This window comes from Anopheles ziemanni, chromosome 3, assembly GCF_943734765.1.
Source record: "Anopheles ziemanni chromosome 3, idAnoZiCoDA_A2_x.2, whole genome shotgun sequence".
NCBI classification, from domain to species: domain Eukaryota; kingdom Metazoa; phylum Arthropoda; class Insecta; order Diptera; family Culicidae; genus Anopheles; species Anopheles ziemanni.
Window position 1 is genome coordinate 17612837 of NC_080706.1, and position 18207 is coordinate 17631043.

Sequence of the window (18207 nt, forward strand, 5' to 3'; positions counted from 1 at the left end):
CCTGTGCGTTTAGGGGCGAGCATGGGGGATGAGGTCCCCGACTGAGAGGATTGAGATGGAAAAATCAGGAGAAGAACGGCTTACTGGTTTGAATTTTCCCACAAGTACTATCAAATTATTTTATTCTGTTCGGTTTTTTTGAAAATATTTATGGTTTTTATTTTATTGTGTACAGGTTAGTTTGACCTGGCATTATAATTTTGATTTCGATACTGGTTCTCTTCTTCACTTAAGGTTTTTTGGGAACTATTTCGAGTTAATTTTCTAAATGAAATTAAATAGATTTCACTGTCTTTATCGGTTTTTTGGGAACTGTTTTAAGTTAATTTTCTAAACGAAATTAAATGGATTTCACTGTCTTCATCAAAAATATTCGGCGAATGTTTTATGAAACTAAAACAAACAACATGATATATACTTTTCTATTTCAATTTTGAAAAATCAAGAGCATCAACGAGAAAAAATAAAGAAAATTACTGACGATAATTTCAACTATAATGAACTGTATAAAATGCGAAAATGAAGTGAACTATAGAAAAAAATTTCACTAAATCACACAAGCTTTTAGGGCCACTGTCGTAAGGGAGTCAACAACCGCAAACGAAATTCCTCTCTTTTCTTAGCTTTGTAAAAAAAAACCCTTGAACGAAAACCTTACCCTTAAAAACCCTACCGTGACTCGTTCGAAACGAACTACCGCAAGGGTGGAATTGTTGGTTTATTTAATATCCTAACAGTTCTGTCTTCGCCGTTTGTTTGACAAGACAGCGACACTTGTCTTCCCCCATCCGTCGGCTTCTGTTGCCGCTACCGACGGTGTCGTAAACCTCCGGAGGCAAGAATCGATCTGTTTACTTTCGCTCTCGTTTGGCCCGTTAACGTAAACAACATCCCCGTCAGGCTTTACAAGCCTCCGCAGTAAGCCAACCCGTAAGCTTCCGATGAAAATCCGATGATCTCTCACTCCACGTCCGTAACCCGTTACCGCGCGATAGTGAGTGCCCGATGGTCCGATTACATCGTTGAGCCACATCGTCGTTGTTGCCTTGGCCATTTTGGAGCCACGGGGAACTCTTTTCGTACGGGCTTTTCACACCGGAATGTTAAACGAATGCTGTACAAGTGGATGCGCACTGAATTACCTTAGATTTGACCGTCAAATCCATCGTGTGGCGTAATTTTCGTGGGGAGTGACGTAAACCGAATGACCCCGTTTTAAGACGGTTGTATTCTCTCCTTAAAATTCTGCTTTTATTTCAGTTCGAAGGAAAGGGAATCCCCATAAAGTGTGCCCAATATAAGATAGCGTCAAAGTTTGTGGACTTTATTCATCTCATGCAGTTTAAATTGTCCCACCTGCGTGCGTTGCACGAGATAACATATTCATTAGACGACTTAAAAAGGCGAAACATCATCAAACAAAAGCTAATTTAAGAACCATTTTACGGAAAGTGCTGATTCATACCATCATTTGAATATTTTAATTATGTTCGTTAATGATTAACTATTCACGTGTCACATTCGGCGGGCGGTTCACAAATTCAAACTCACCCCCGCTCGCCAAGCTCAAGAATTTCCACTAGCTTGTGCTATATCTCGCTGAAAGGCACCCCAACGATCTTCGCTTCTAGCAGCCACGCTAGAGTTAATGATAGGTAAGAAGATTAAATTCACACCACACACGACACATCGCATCGGTTTCCCGCACGTACCCTGCGAGGAAAGGAAACCACCCTCGGGGGGGGGATTGGAGACAGAACGGTACCCAAGTGGAAAACGATTACCCACCGGCGACGATAGGTATATTTTCGGGCTCCACCTTTTCCGACTTTTACCCGGTGTGCACTTTGGGCTGGGGAGCCATTTTAACATAATTTCGGGCACACCGAGCCCGTTGCTACCGGTTAAGCATAAACAACATGCCGTAGGTCGGCGGAAATGCAAACTTTCCACCGGCGGGAAGGCTCTTTCTTGTGTATTTTTTGTTTTTGTTTTTACTATTCTACTTTTCGTGGCTGCTCCTTTCGTGGCTTTATCCGGCCAAAGACCGACGCCAGAAGTGGCAAATCCCCCGTCGGTTGCGAGACATAATTAATTGAACGTCTTACGCACGAGCGAGTGGAGAGGGGAGGGTCGTTTGGTTTCTAAGGGATTTTAGGGTGTAAATTTGGAGTTTCCTTTCCACCTGTTCCACCACCCTCGGGAGGAAAATTCTGATTTCGGGCACGAAAAGGGAACCCCAACCTGGCTGCGGGGAACGTTTCCACATTTTTCCTCACCACCGTGCTCGACGTAAAACCGTGCTGACAGGTTTCCACTCACTTTAATGCGTACCATAAACTCCAACCGAATCTTCCTTTCTCTACGCTGAAGTGGAAATGACTGCTGTCGAAAGGGAAAAGTGTTCTTTGGTTTTATTTATTTTTTATTTGAAAAAATTCACTCAAGCGAAGAATGATGTGGGTTGCGTGAAAATACCTACAATGCCACCAACGGGGGTGGTGGAAAATGCGCCCAGCGAACGAGGCGGGTATAAACATTCCTCCGGTGGCGTAAGAAGTTTATTACAGGGCGTTCCCGTAAACCCCTTTGCGAGTCAGTGTCCTTGCGAATCTCGGGCACCTCGATTCAGTTCCACGAGCGAGAGCTTCCGGGATGAGGGAGCGCATGGAGTGGAGTGATTCCTCCCGAAAATCGTTCAACGAGCAGCTGAGCCGTCGCAGGGATATAGGTGAGGCGCAAAAGGGAATGATGTAATTGCGGGAAGCCATGATTAATGTGCCATTTAACTCCCTCACGGGCGACAGACGGCGACATCAACCGAGAACCGGAGAAGATGCGCGTCATGGAGACGCCTGCTCGGGACGAGCGGTTCGAGATTTTAAGATACGGACCGAAGTAAGTAAAATCGACCCGCCCGCTCACTTGTACCTTCACCCGGGTGGTTGGCGTGTACGTGAGATTAAAATTTTTCGCGGCTAACCTCGAACCCAACGAACCGGTGAAAGAGAAATACAAGTGCCCGCCACCGTTCGTTCTCGAGTTTCACGCATTTTCTTCACCCTCATGTCGTAGAGGAACTGGTGGTGATGTATGTGCTCGTACATCCATACATTGCTCTTGTTTTCTAAAGGAAGGAAAAAACAAACTCCTTGGCTAAGCTGGAACCAAACTGGAGAATTGCGAAACCAGCAATCAAAAAATCCGTATCGCCAAAACGATGTACTGACAAATGTGTTCATTCGTACCGCAGTATATGGACGGAAAGGAAACATGTTTGTCATGGAAAGGAAACCACAAATTGTGTGCCTTAAAATATTCGTCAAAGCGTAGAAAAAATCCTTCAAGCTATTGGTTTTCATGGTCAATTCTAGATATGAGGAGCTTTTGATGAAGCAACAATAAAAAACGTTTGATGTTAAAAGGGCGACGAGTTAAAATTTTACAATTCACATCCTCGTCACTGGAAGTTTCTAGTGCACGTTTAACATTCTTGAACGAAAAAAAAACCTAACTCCTGAAGCTAACTTAACAAAAACCCTTTTCCCACTCAAGAAACGCATACCAACATCTCCTCCGTTGACACATGTTTGCTGATACTGGAAAGTCACAATCCATAACCACCAACCCTTCTTCGCCCACGAATGCCCGAACCGAGATCTAAGACCGTTATCATCTGCCCGCCTGCGGAAATAGGCAAAAATAAGCGAGCATAAATAATGCACATACATAAACGGCAATGGGCGGGCAAGGCCTAACAGGCATGCCAGTAGAAATTCTTCGCGCACATGGTAATGCCCGGTGAATCACAATAAAATATTTAACGTTGGAATGATGCTCCCTATCCTACCCACCCACTCGGTAAAAGTCTATTTGGGAAAGGCCCGGCCCGGAACGATTGGAAAACATGATTTCTCATCCTACGGGAAGCAAGCTTTGAAAATAAAAATAAAACAGATCCACGGAACGGACGCATTTATGCTCGGAATTCTGAACGAAAATCTCGTGCCCGGGGATTGATTCGCCCTGGGAATCCCTCCAGGATTCGCGTCGACAAAGACTTGCCCAATAAATCCCAGCAGCGACTAGTCACGGTTGACAGCACCGAGTGACTTATTTACGTTTATAGGTCAATCGGCAGATAATGGACATCGTTTCAGAAGGTCGGCGATGTGGACGTTCTCTTTGGCGGATGTGGTGCTACCTACAATCAACTAGTAGATAAATAAAACTAAATGAATGATAAAGCCTAGGTAAGCAGACTGCTCAGTAGTAACTCGAAACTGATGACTCCCCTTAATTACACGTCACACAACTTGTACCATTAGGCTACCCCGTTGGGAAGATCTAAGGTTCCTCGGGTGACTTATGTCCCACAGCGTACACCCTGTACTCACTCGGCAGCATCTTTAACGAGTAGCACCTGCAGATGCTTGCAACGGAGGCGTCCGTTCCACCTGTTTGGAACGCGCCCGCATCCGTCACCCGGGGTTGGTCGGTGTCAAGATGAACCACTTCAGGTGGCGGAATACCATCGTTGTTCCCTGCGTGGCGGTAAACGTCTACAGGGGGGACACATCACATAAACCGAAGCCCCGCGCCAATGAAGACGCAAAGAACCATCAGGCAACTCCTCCGCCTTTAGCTGGGGGACAGGTCGCGGAGGTCGTACCGGTAGGCACCCTTAACTTACACAGCCATACGTATCCTGGGCACCGGCCCGGTCGGAGTCGGTTTTGGTCGTCAAGTGGCCGTTAAAGCAAACGTTCCCCGCGAGCGACGGTGAGGTTCACGAGCATTGCGCCTCCAACTGTGCAAGGGAGATAAAAAGGCAAAGTTCAACGCAATTAAAACGTGCGTTACGAACGCATCGACGGGCAGACATCTTAGTATATACATGATGACGGTATGGCGTGCCGGAGAGAACCACGGAGATGGTGATGGGCGGTTTGATTAGTCACCTGAGATCGAGAGGCGCACGATTGCTCAAGGTCGTGTGCGCTACAATGTAAGAGATTGTGCTTGTCCCTTTCGTTTTCTAATGAAAACAACCGTTTTTCAGCCTAAGGGACATTCCTTAGCAAATCCTTCTTCGTAGCGCCATTGTATCAGTGCACAGTTTGTAGCAGCAATCTTTTTTATTGCGCTAAAAAAGATATAGTAAGAAGTGATTATGGGATGCTGTGTGATTAATAAATATGCAGGAATAAAAACACCCCCGATACTAACCCCCTCCCGGGAGGGAAATCATCTTTTTATGCGTCCACAATTATTGGGTGGCTGTAAGTTGATCCAACTGCCGTAAACTTTTAATTGACCACATCAAACTCGAAGAGCTCCCTTGGTAAGCAAAAGTCAAGTTCTCGCTACAGCCAAAGACAGCCAATAACTGGTACGCATCGGCGTTTGCGATATATGTTTTACGGGCACCCGCATTTACTGCCGTTTTATGCGCTCGTACGGGGTTCACCGACAAAAAAAGGGATTCACATTCCTGTGAGACCCTTCCTTTGCTCAGCGATTTTGATTGTGGTCATGTATATGATTTTTTGCTACATTATTGGGGGATCCCATAACGAACGCGTGGAAATGATCCTGCCTGAGCCCAGGACAACCATTCCGATGGTTGGTGTGGTCCAAAATCAATGATGCGCGAAAAATGCTCCCCACACCGCAGAATCAAACGCTTCTCTCGATGAACTTTGCAATAAATATCCTTCAACTTTGCCAGCGAGGGCCGTGCATGGGTCAGCATCCAGTTCGCGATCGATGATTAGCTGTTCACGGACGGAGTGAATGACGAGAAACGAGGGATGAAGAGCATGTAAAAGATGGATATAAAAATAAAAACTCCCCACTCAGCACATGTTGCTCGAAGGGTCGATCGGGAGCCTCTTCAGAAGATTAGTTCTCCCCCCCCCCCCTCCCCTCCCATTTTCGCGAAAATTTGAGTTATGATGAACATTTTCGAGAAAATCGGGACATTTGCGAGAAAATTTGAGTTATGATGAACATCACCATGTGGTCAAGTGCACGACGTAAAATCTATACATTCTCAAATACTTATTTTTTATCTTTCAAAGTACTTTTAAGTTTACGTTTTAAGAGAAACTATTTAATTAATATGAACTATTAATTCAAACAGATTTGTAAAATAATGTGTTCAATAAACCTTAACACATATTTTCAACAGAAAAACCTTTGGCTCGTTTTAGAGAGCAACTGTTTCCTTGAAGGCTATCCTCATGCACGTTTGATGCAACTATATATCAATTAAATTCGTCAAGAATAAAAAATCTTTAACCTTTATCTTGGCCTAAACAACCGTCCAAGTCCTCGACCAACAAACAAGACTGAAAAAATAAGTTCCAATTAAATTGTCTTCATTCTGATAAAAAAAAGATGAAATAACATCTGTTCCTTAGCGCTCTGAAAAAAACATACCAATACGAATCCAATCTCCCGCTCGTATCTGACTCGGTTGGCGATTAACAGACGCCAGATTTAATGTGGTCAGAATGCATAACTCACGACTCCTTGGCACCTGGCCTAAAGTGTTTAAGCTTCGCGATCGAACGGAACACACAACCTTTGCCTTGGCTCGTCTTCAACGGGCGAATGAGATAAATCCAACGGCGTCTCGTTTCGCTTCGTCAAACCTCGTCAGAACCGCCGCTCGTAACTACCGCACTTGCGCGATCCCAAATGTCAAACAAATAACGGCCGCACAACGAATAGGCCAAGCTTGATCGCCCGCGGTACAATCACGCTCGGACGCTCGGTGCGCCCGTTTCCTTTCGCTCCGCCAAAACCCGCGGCGGTTCCGGAGATCGGTCAGCTCGAAGACGTTAATGAACATTAGATGCAACCATCGCCGGTCCGGAGACCGGTTCTTGGGCGTCCAATAAAGGGAGCGGAGCACGTGGATGGCGGGAAATTCATCATTGAAATCAAGTTAGCATAAAAGTAATTTAATTACCCTGCATCGCGTCGCTCCGTTCCCGGACATGACATTTCGCGCGTGGATCTTCGCTCGCTGCGCCGTGCTGGATGTGACAATCTCTCTCTGGCTTCGTAATGTAATAATGTGCCCCAAAGTTATAGCCACAATTTATTTTCAATATTCGTTACACAATCCCCAATGCCAGCCGAACGTAATGCCAGTCGTAATCCAGTGTCCCTTTTGAATTATCAGCCACCAAGGGAATGCTGGAGTTGTTGCTGAATCGATTCCGAGCCACCGATATTGATTTACGATAAAACTTTTCTCCTTTGTTTCTTTCACACAGAATCCCTCGTCGCAGAAGGCGTCTTGTGTGGGCCACCGAACTGAAGGGTGCTCCAGGATGTTGGGCTTCCGAGCGGTCGGAATCCTGCTGCTTGTTCAGGTGAGTTATAAAAATCGGGCCAAACCCAAAGGGTCGGGCGGAGGGTTTGCTCTCGGCGGGATTAAAAATGTTCAATAGCCGAAAGCTCCAACGAAAGGGAAGCATCGGAAAAGTCGGGGATTGACCAGGTTCGAGCAAATTGTTTCCCAAATTCGGGATCCTCACGCCGAAGGGACACTCGCCCTGGACATCATTAGCATAGACATTAACACCGGGTGAAAATTGGGAACCCTTACCTTTTCCATCGGGAACATCCCACCACCACCGGATCGATGTGGTGTCGTTTCCCCCAATACATTCATCTCCGAAAAGATGGACCCAAAATATCGCGCGGACGCGCCTCTTCAGCTTGAAGGAAATATTTCGTTCTTCCCTCTAGTCCCGCTAGCTGCCGTTTATGTAAATCTATTCCGATATGCAAATTTTCCCGCTATAAAACCCCACCCAGATAGGTTCGATTCGGTTTGATTAAAAATGGACTCGGCTCGGTTGCTTTGGCCAACGCTGCTGTCCTTGCCGTAGCGGACGTTAATTTTCCCATCCCATGACGGGGGAGCGGGGTGAAGATGCTGCAAGGACGAGCAAAATAATTTGACAATTACGACGATATTAAGCCCCGACGCTCCAGATGGCGAGAAAGAAGATTAAAACAAAATTAACGAAGATTTGTTATTTCCTATTTTCACCGACGTTTCACCCTGATCGATTCGATAGAAGATTAATTCAATACCAATTTATCTTTTCAACTTTGGAAATAATGTGACAAAATCATAAACGCCTTTTTTTTCCATCTCCTGGGCAGCTTTTCACGATTGGCCGGTGAAATTATATTCCTACATCCGGGTTCTACCCCGAGTTGGCGTCTCATAGTTCGAACATGAAGGGATCAAATTATTTGACTTTCGATGATCTCACGTGTGCGAACCAGTTGGGCAAATTATTCTGTCGCCCTTTTTCGTTGGATGAATAAATTTTGACGAAAACCCGCAAATAGCTCCAAAACCGGTCTTAAGGGCGTCCATATCGAATGGTTAGAACGTGTTTAACATGTTTGATAAAAAATAAAAACCACACACATCCATGCCTATCTGCCTGCCATTTCGGAAAGCTAACTTTTAGGAAATTTAAAATATCTTTAAATGACAAATACACAAAGACACTTTGATTAATGTAAAAATTACGAGAACAGTGTTTAAAAATTAAATTTTGTTTATAAGGTTAAACAATTTATAATTGTTTATCAACTGAGCAAATATTTTTAATCGTGATTTTCTTTGATCAATACTGAAGCTAATCTTTTGATATAGAAATTTAACATCTATGGGCGACATTCTTCATTACCAAATCAGCAATCAGTCAGCAACAGCGTGTAGGAAAGTTCGATGCTCGCAGACGCTTGCTTCTTTATCACGGACTACTTCGTTCTGTTCTATTATTTAGCAACTGATTAACACCTTTATTGACTCTGCTGTATAATTATCAGCATGCGACAAAACGCTTCAGTCTTGCTACGTTCAAGTTAGTTTGGGTTGAAAGATTAAATTAAATTATTGTTATATTTCAGACACAGCAGAGGATTTCGATTTCTTTAAAGATCCGTTAAGCTTACATCAATTTCTTATTCGTGTCCTATTGGCAGCTGTCAACCAGTTCCGTCGGAATGGTTTGATATTTTAAGAAGAAAACCAAACACATGAAATTACCCGCCAACGGCACCCAGGCGCCGACTGGGCCGAGGATCAACAACGGTTTATTGTCGTTGCCATTATTGTTATTTCACTTCTTCAGTTGAAGATGGCCTCCACCAGGCAACCTGTTTGTCACCTTCACCATAATTGGTGAATTACCGAATCAGCGACCCGACAAAGGGGGTCTCCTCTGGTGTTCAAGTGTTGAACCGGAGGGAGCGGGGGGGAGGGGAAGAGCGAGTTGTAGTTGGCATCTTCTCATCTGCTGCGCAAAGCACGCGGACGCACGTCTTCACGGCGTCGCCACCCGAAGCGCAAACGACACAGGTTTCTCGGACGCGTACTCGTCGTACTCGTTCGATTGCATGTAAATATAAACGCCCCGAAAGGCCGCCCGAAGCCGAAAGTAATATGGAAGATTCAACCGTGTATTTTTTTTATGAGTTTCTCCCATTTATCGCCCCTCGCCGGTGTTCGATTCTTCAGTGCGTGTGTGTGCGCGCCCCGCGGATCGTCTTCAAGATCGTTGCATCACGTCTTACTTTTTTGTGCACATGCAACACCAGCAATGAGTGAATGTAATTGATTGTTATTTCTCGATCGAAACGGCAAGGATGTCTTCCCGAGGCGGGCCGGGAGGTGTTCCCACTTTGGGTCGGAGGGCACAAAAAGGGTACGTTGGTGGTTGGTTGATTGGGTTTTGGATCTGCCCACACCAACACACGATTGTGGTTTCGCGTGGATACCGCCGGGCCAAAGGGTGGCTAAAGGCCGGATGAAATTTATTTTCTTTCCAATTACTTCCAATGTGGCGGTTGTCTAGGAATCAATCGATTCTGGAAAGTTTTAAAGCATCATCCAACCGCGAGAGTGCAGCGGAAAATCAATCTTATTATTACCACCTCGAAGGAGAACATCAAAAGATTTCAAGCAACAAGTGGTTTGAAAAATTAAATGGTATACTCAGCGAATATTCGATAAGTTATTTTTCCGTTTTTCGAACATAAAAACACACCCATTCACTGCAGCAAGATCGCTTTGATCCGTTGCAATGAAAAACCCAACCGAAACCTGTCATTACCAACGTCGGTTGGAACATCTTCAAACTGCGGACGGAAAAACACGAAACGTGTGGCCAGACCGGATAAGAAACAAGCGGTGGTAGAAAAGACGAACCGAGTCGGCGCGAGTTGCATAACTCCACGCAGCGGCTTCGCAGCTTCCAAAATTAGTCGAACCATTCAAAAAACCGACCCCGGGGGCAAGTTTCGACCGGTACTCCGTTTCGGTCGCATCATCTTTTCCCCGTGCAGACATTGGGTCACCGGGCCAGCGACGTACGCTGTTACCTTCTGCTGTCGTTGCTGTTGTTGTTGTTTCTTTGCTTTCTTGATTGAACTAAACATTATTATGTTTATTTTTAAATCCCTTTCCTTGCAAGCTCCCTCAACCGTTTGTGCTTGGAGTAACCGCTTGAATAAGAGTGTAATTTCTTCAGTGTACTTGAGGATTTAACCGTGTTCTGGCATCGTTAAACAACCGCATTACAGCGAAGTGTCTATGGATGTGTTAAACGAACGTTTATTTGAACTAACGATCGGCAAATTGAAGGTGTGTGTATGTAATGATCACTTTAAATCACGTCTTTGAGCAAATGATGGCTTAACGCCGTTAAACTAGCAGTCTTTATTCACCTTCCCGCAGTTATATGTTTTGGTGAAGTAATAAAAATAAAAATAGACAATTTCTCACTGAGCGTTGGATGGAAGATGAACGCCATTAAATGCTGCTTATTCTCACGCAAACCACGCTTTGTACGGGATATATGAATCGGGATTAAAAAACATCTTCAAGCAACCCCAGAATTTAACACTCACCTCGTGGGGCTATTAAATGACTACTATCAACTATCACTTACTCATTGAAAGGCTTTTAAGATGGTCTTCTGTTTAATCCATCTTAAAAATAAATTAAACCCCATCGTCAGGTGATGAAATATCGCAAGGAGTGGCTAATGGTGTTTTTTGCATAATAACCACATTGTCCGTTAGTGTCGGTAAACCAAATGTCTACACAATCGACAACCGTTCATTCCTTCTTTTCCCGGGTAAATGTTTGCGCTTAACCCTTCGCGATTACGCAACCCCATGCAAACCGAGGTCCGACAGCGGAGAGAGTCCTGGGGTGAAAAATGTGCGAAAAAACCAAACCGCCGGAAAAACGCTAATCGATGAGGGTATCCACCCAAGCAAGGTGCACGATTTCGCGGGATCAAATATTCTTCCGCCATGGGTCTTCCATTAGCAGCACACGGAGATGGATCATAGACGGAGGCTATCAGAATCGTTGCGAAGATGTCCTCAGATGCCGGATGCTGAAGCCCGAACCGAGGTGACATTTATCATCTGAAGAGTATGTTTTATTTAGTTAATGCTCAAATAAAAGAAAACGTGCTTTCTAGCACCACGGCGGTGGAGAGGTGGGGATCACAAAGGAAAGATTTTGGGAGGGATGAATAGGCACGCACGCTTAAATTTGCACCACCACACGGACCACCGGACGAACCATGAATCTTCGATCGTCACGAAACGGAAAGGTCAACCGGTCCGGGTCCCTTCCTTAAGAATGGGCGTTGATAAATTCGGCAAGTTATAGAAGAACTAAAAATACTCTCATCAAGTCTATCTACGGTCCGCAGAAGTCATTTCGAAGGCAAGCATGCGTATGGGAGAAATAAAAATAAAACAGAAAAAACAACAACGCAACCAAAAAAAAAGCAACACGCTCTACCGCGAAAACAGTAATAAAATCCACAGGCCACCGAACCGGTAGACGAATTAGAGACCCCTCCCCGTGCAGGGTGGCCGGTAACCTTCGTCGCGGCCCGCGAAGACGTCGATCGATGGATCCGTCCGATGGGTCGGAAGACCTTGAAACTCTTTACGAGCGGCACATTTTTATGCTAATAAACGCGCACGCATCTTCCAGAGACCCCACCCAGGGGAAGGGAAAGGGAACGGTGAGGTGGAAGCGATGGTGTGGGTCCTACCATCTAAGCGGGTTACATGCCGGTGTAAGATGTTCCGTGCGTGCATGCATGGACCCGTCCTACACACAGCAGGTTGACTCACGCACGGCTCTTTGGCAAGTTTTGCATATTTTATTCATCCCTGAGATTATTAAAAAAGAAACGAAAAGAAAAAACCCGAAAAAACCGAAGACGAACACGAGAAAACAAACTCAACCCCATTCGCTTATTACTATCTCACGAACGTTTCCAAGGTTGACGTGAGCCGTCTTCCGTCCATTTGGCTTTCGGGCTGGGCGGCGGTTACAGGATTGCGAAGCCCGGCAGGTTTCGTCGGTTGGATGATGATGTTGGCGGGTCTGATCGAAGAACACGCATACCGGGTCAACCTCGGTTATCTAACGCCACCGCCAACCGAACCTACTTGGAGCCCTTGATGCCCTTGAGACCAATAAACTGCTATCGGTGTTATCTAACGCTACGGGATGAGTCGGTCACAGCCGCTTGCAACAGGTTGATGGGGTGCTTTGGGGTTGTGTTGTGAAAGATAGTTTGGCTTCCAATTCGGGCCTGACCCAAAAACAAAACCCTACGCCCTTTGGGGAACACGGACGAAGCCTTTAATTTATAGTTTAAAATGGATTTCCGTGCCTCTCATTTCAAATGGCATTTTTGATCGACGAATATTATATCACTACCGGCACGTCGTTGCGTTGGAATATTTCGAATATAAAGTTAATTCTTTTATGAATTTTAATCAATTTCCTATCATGACTCATTTCCATTGTAAAGAATAAAGAAAACTTTGCACTACACCAACTACTTTGAACCGTTCTCTGAGGGACAATTTAATCGAGAGGTTTATGATAGAAACGTAGCTAGTCAACAATTACCAATATGCAAATACTTACATCCTAACGCTACTTTACCGTGCGCGCCCGCGAAACCTTTTCCACCGTTGGTACAAAAGGTACCGATGGTTTATAAAATACACTGAAAAATGGCCTGAGTAAGATTTAATTTTTATCCCCATGTCCCTTCTGCCACCCATCTGGCTACCAATCTGCCGCTCGAGATGACACATCCCGAAGAAAAACGAAAGCTTTTGCGTTTATATTAACAAAAACAGGCTGTATATAAATTAATCCTTCTCCATTTGACCTTCGCACGCGTCACCGTTAGGCGCGACTTTATGCAAATCGTAACGCAAGCTGCACCGGTGAGGTAATTACAATCAATCAGTTACCGATGGTAGCTCATCAGGCCGGCCAGCTCAGCCGTTTTGGGCCATTTCGCACATCGATCGAACATTTGTCAGTCTTCGTAATGCTGCCATCGGTGCAACATTGATGATGCACAAGGGGCTACGGGTAACGATGAGAGTAACCAAATATACCAGCCAGCTTAGCGTTTCTTAAGGTCGCTGATAATATGGCCATATTTTGTTTTTTCCTCTCACCCCATCGAGCTCCATACGATTTATCTATTAATACACACAAAAAAGCCATCGATGGTTTGCTAACCCAATCAACCGGTCGAATGATAGCCGGTTCATCAATCAATTTCACGCTTACTCCAACGTCGCTGCAATGCCGTTGCAGAGGAAAAGGTCAAAGTCGAAGGGAGCATTTTGTGTGTCCCTCGGTCTCCAAAACAAAAAATGGCCACCACCTGGCACGCCGTGATGAGTTGCGATTTGATTTATGGTGCCTTCTGATAATGCTGGTGTATGTTGGGGACAAAAAAAGAACCCCCGGACCATTGGATGAAGGATCATCACGTTTCGAATGTTCCTTCCATGATCACTAATGGTGGATAAGTGGATCCCAAGGAAAGAAAATGGGAAAAAGGTCCCAAAGAAACACATAACGGACGGTAAAGTGGAATGTAAATATGGTTAAAGAACCGGAATGAATCAATCCGGAAATTAACACTGTTGTTCTTGGCGTCCTAAAACATTCTCGTTTTGATGATTAATGTATCATCACCATTTCTCTTGCTTTGAGACAGGCATTGCGGAAATGTATAATACAATTTCACAACCAGCGGGAAAGCGAAACGAATCTCCTGGTTTGGATGAGGAAAAAAATGTCCTTTTTATTGCGAACCCGTGAGTGAGTTTTATAATTTAATCGCCCGTGTCAGTGCGTCACCATTCACCACCGTTGGGTTTGAGGTTGTGTAGGAACATGACGCACCTGCCCGGGACATTGAGGCTCAACAAATCCACCCGGTAATCCTTTTCCTCCCCCGAAGGTGACAGTTGTCGTACCGGTGCGATGGCAGGTCTAATTAAATAGAGACAGTTTCTTTTTCTTTTTTGGTTTTAGTGACTCCATTACAACTCCCAGGGACTCTCGAAGACGTAACCGTGTACCGCTCCTAGTGCGCCTTTGTATTTCAATGTTGTCTCTTCGTTGTTTTTGCTGTCCGCACGTATGAGTTGCGTTTTGACACTTTGTGCGGCTTGTTTGACGCTGCTCAACCGGAGAGCAAATCTGTGTCCCAAATTATGTAAATCCTGCGGCATGAAAGTGGCATCTTTTTTTTGTGGAACGAGGATTTTACATTGCAAAAAGAGGACTGTGATTGCATATAAAACCCACTCCCCGTGTATGAACATATGGAAATGGTATCATTAAAGCAGATGTGAATTTTATTCATAAGAGCAGCTTGCTTTGATAATGCTGCAATTTGTTTCATCATAACATTTGATTTGCATTCGAATAAAATGAATTCCGTTGGAGAAATTCAATTATCTGAAGACGCTTTATCGCCCCTTTAATTTAAAATCTTCGTATAAAGGTTTTCCTTTCGTTCTCTTTATAATTGAAGCGTTCACAACATTTACCCCGCTGTTCATTGACCTCAGAGTGCTACCCCATACACACAAACACGTTTAGCCGAATTGAGAACGGTAATTTTCCCCGCGTGTTGTACATACATACTCATCAGCTTGCAAACGGCCGGAGAAAAATCCACAGAAGACGACGCAACCACCCGCTGCCCTTTTCGGCAGAACGTTGCCAAAACGGAACGGATCCCAAACGCGGATCGATGACATTTCGGTGCGATTTGTGTGCGCCCGCTTTTACCTATTGCCAATTCCGTTCCACCCCTTGCCCGGGAAGGTAGAGGTAAGCCCGACCCGGGGCATCCCAGCATCGACATTTGGACGTACGAAACAAATCGAAGCCATTACCGAAGGCAGTAATTATGATGCGTACTGTTAAACCCTGCCACGTTCGAACGGCACGTATGGAGTCGCAAGTCCTCCACAGTAACCTTTCGGCTTTGGCATTAGGGGGTTCGGGTAGCTCGGGTGTACGCATCATCTCGTCAGCTCAATAAGTCAATCAATAAGCCGCCATCATTTAGCCAGTGTCAATCAGTCGTAGCCGCAAACGCAGGCTTACGGTTGGTCAACATGTTGCTCATGTCGGTGGGGCGTTACAATGGGGCGATAAATTTATCCCAGTGATCCATCGATGGTCATAAGCAGTTGGGATGGGTTTCAGAACTGCACGAGACGTGTGTATGTGTGTGTCCAATTCGTCAGCTTCGATCGTTTCTACCTGTGCAAGCATCTTCAAAAACTTAAAGGGAAAGATCTCCGGCCCTGATTGATTGATCCCAGATCGTTCACTACATCGTCCGCTGTCCCAACACTGCCTTTGGTTACAAGTGAACCGATTTACGCAAGCTACCTCAAAGCTTTCTTGTTACTAAAACGCTCACGGGACCATACGGAAAGCATGTCCAGCGAAAGAGCTTACCGAGGGTAAGCTTCGTCGGTGCGAAGATGATTTATCGGTAGAGAAAAAGGAGTCCTGCCTGAGGACTTTGTGATTTGAGCGGATTTGGGGAGGAGCTGTCTGGTTCACACATCCTACGTGGTGTCTTTCGACATCTTCCTTGACAGATGTAGGATGAAAAATCATACCACGAGATTATCCGTACGCACCCCGAGGGCGAGGGCCCATCGCAGTCAAGGTTGGTGACTCGCACTCCAGCTGGTTGTAAGCTCACACGAGTCACCCCAAACACTTATGGCATCGACTTCTCTCCCTCCAGCATCAACATTATCCAATGCAGAATCGATTGGATTGAAAAGTTAATCGACGATTTGGTTCGGCTGACGATGCTGGATTTGGCCAGCGGAGATCCATACATTTGTATTGTGCAATCAAACCTGGGACAAGTTTCAATTTAATTACAGTTTTGGGCTCTTTTTCCATGTAATTATTAGCATGAAAATGTGGCAAAAATTTGAGGCATTATTTTAAACTAGTGTAGAAATATTTTGGAGTAACTTTTACCTTCGAATATCCTTAAAGTCATTACAAGATAGGTAGTAACCTTTCTAAAAACATTCAGACATCAAATTGTATCTTTAAATATATTCAGATTTCTCCTACACGACTTAAAAATAGCTTAATAGACAAACAACCATCTGTTAAAAATAGAAAAATTGTCCTTTTCCAAACCATTTCTTGCAAAGCCTCGAACACAAAAACCGGACGACCTTCTCATCTACCGGACGGTCGCACGGACAGTTGATTCCTTCTGTTCGTGTCTTAAGTTAAACCCTAAACTGGCCATCCATTCGATGGTCTTCCAACCTAATCCGGTGACGATTCCAAAGCAATAAAGCTTCAAGCTCGCGCCTTAACGACGACGAATTTCATTCACGAGGATTTGCTGACGTTAGCGAGCGTTGTATAGCGTGCCCTTTACCGTGGATTAAGCGAAATGGAGGGTAAGATTTTAAACGAAATTAACTCCAATGCCGACTGCTGCGGTGTGGTTCCGTTGTCTGCACTCCGAATAACATTCCATATTCACGTAATATTCATGTGAACACTGTCTATCAAACACAATCCGTGGGCGAAGGTGATAAACGAGTCATCGAGCGAGAAATTTCACCAAGTCTGGAAATACCGTACCACCGGGCAAAGGGAAATAACAACAACAAAAAAAAAAACAAGCAAAAGCCCCTTCGACCTGCCTGCAAATTGCATAATCTGACATCCAGATGGAGGTCAGCTTTCCTGAGTATTTCTCCGCTTTGAAGATCCGCAACAAGCTGAAGGCTTCGCGTGCAGCAACCCATTCATCATCGGCTTGGGAGAGGAAAGAACGCAACACGAGCAAAAAACCTACGACGGTATGAGCCACTCAGGCATAACAACCTGGAATGAAAAGTGTTTGTGTGCCTTAAACTTACAGAAAAAAAAACCAAACCGTCCACCCCTAAGACCTCGTGTGTGAGTAAGAAATCTGTTTAGGGGTTCATGTTTTGACGCTGCGTTAGACTTCAGGATGGGTTCAAAACCTGTTGGAACAGTGCCTCCGGGGCAGAAGACAGCAACACCATCGATTGGATAAACCCTGCGAGCATTGCGAAGTGTCGGAATCGAATTGAAACTGAAACCCAGCCCCCGGGGCAAGTGCAAACAAGATTCACCGGCCGATGGTCTTTTTTTTTTAATCTGATTCTGTTAACTCTGTTGAACGATATGAGTTTTCTGTGTTCGTTAAATCATCTTCCAAATCCGGAAAACACTACGCAGCATGGATGAGAAGGACACGAGGCCCTCGATCGATCGTGATTATCGATTTTATGTCACCTGTTGTCCGAAGGCAAACAGGTATCCGTTAACCTTCGCAAGCTATAACCTTTCAATTGCTTTATTGTAGGGAAAAAGATATTGGATCCAAATATCTATACTAATAATGAATCTAGATAAATTTACATCATTTACTCGTAGATATATATTGGTTTAAGAATATTATTATTATTTTACTAAATTTATTACAAATTTGAATGTGTTTTTCTGTTCCCATCGAATGAAAAACGACGTTGTAAATTACTTTAAATGTCGTGTAAACTCAAGATGTATGAAACCATAACTTATACCTGGAATATGATACTTCTTCGTCATCTGCAACACCATCTGGAGATAATAAAATGACGAACGTCTCTGTGGCCAACTAGAAAGCCCAGCCCCTGGCTGGCCCGCTAGATCCATTATCGATCGAGCCCAGGCGCGAAGCAGAAGTGCCACTTGAAGTCACCGTCAAGCCCGGAGCTGACCTTTTC

The 18207-nt window shown here is 44.8% G+C and overlaps 1 protein-coding gene across 1 annotated transcript in view; it reads left to right on the forward strand.

The window, feature by feature from the left end:
• The first annotated feature begins 2655 nt into the window (after positions 1 to 2655).
• The window catches only part of LOC131284256 (mucin-2), a 28495-nt gene continuing 12943 nt past the window's right edge, over positions 2656 to 18207 (forward strand). The window contains exons 1-3 of the mRNA XM_058313110.1: positions 2656 to 2731; positions 2808 to 2898; positions 3076 to 3091. Coding sequence (XP_058169093.1) covers positions 2656 to 2731; positions 2808 to 2898; positions 3076 to 3091 — 183 coding nt within the window. The remainder of the gene's footprint in view (positions 2732 to 2807; positions 2899 to 3075; positions 3092 to 18207) is intronic.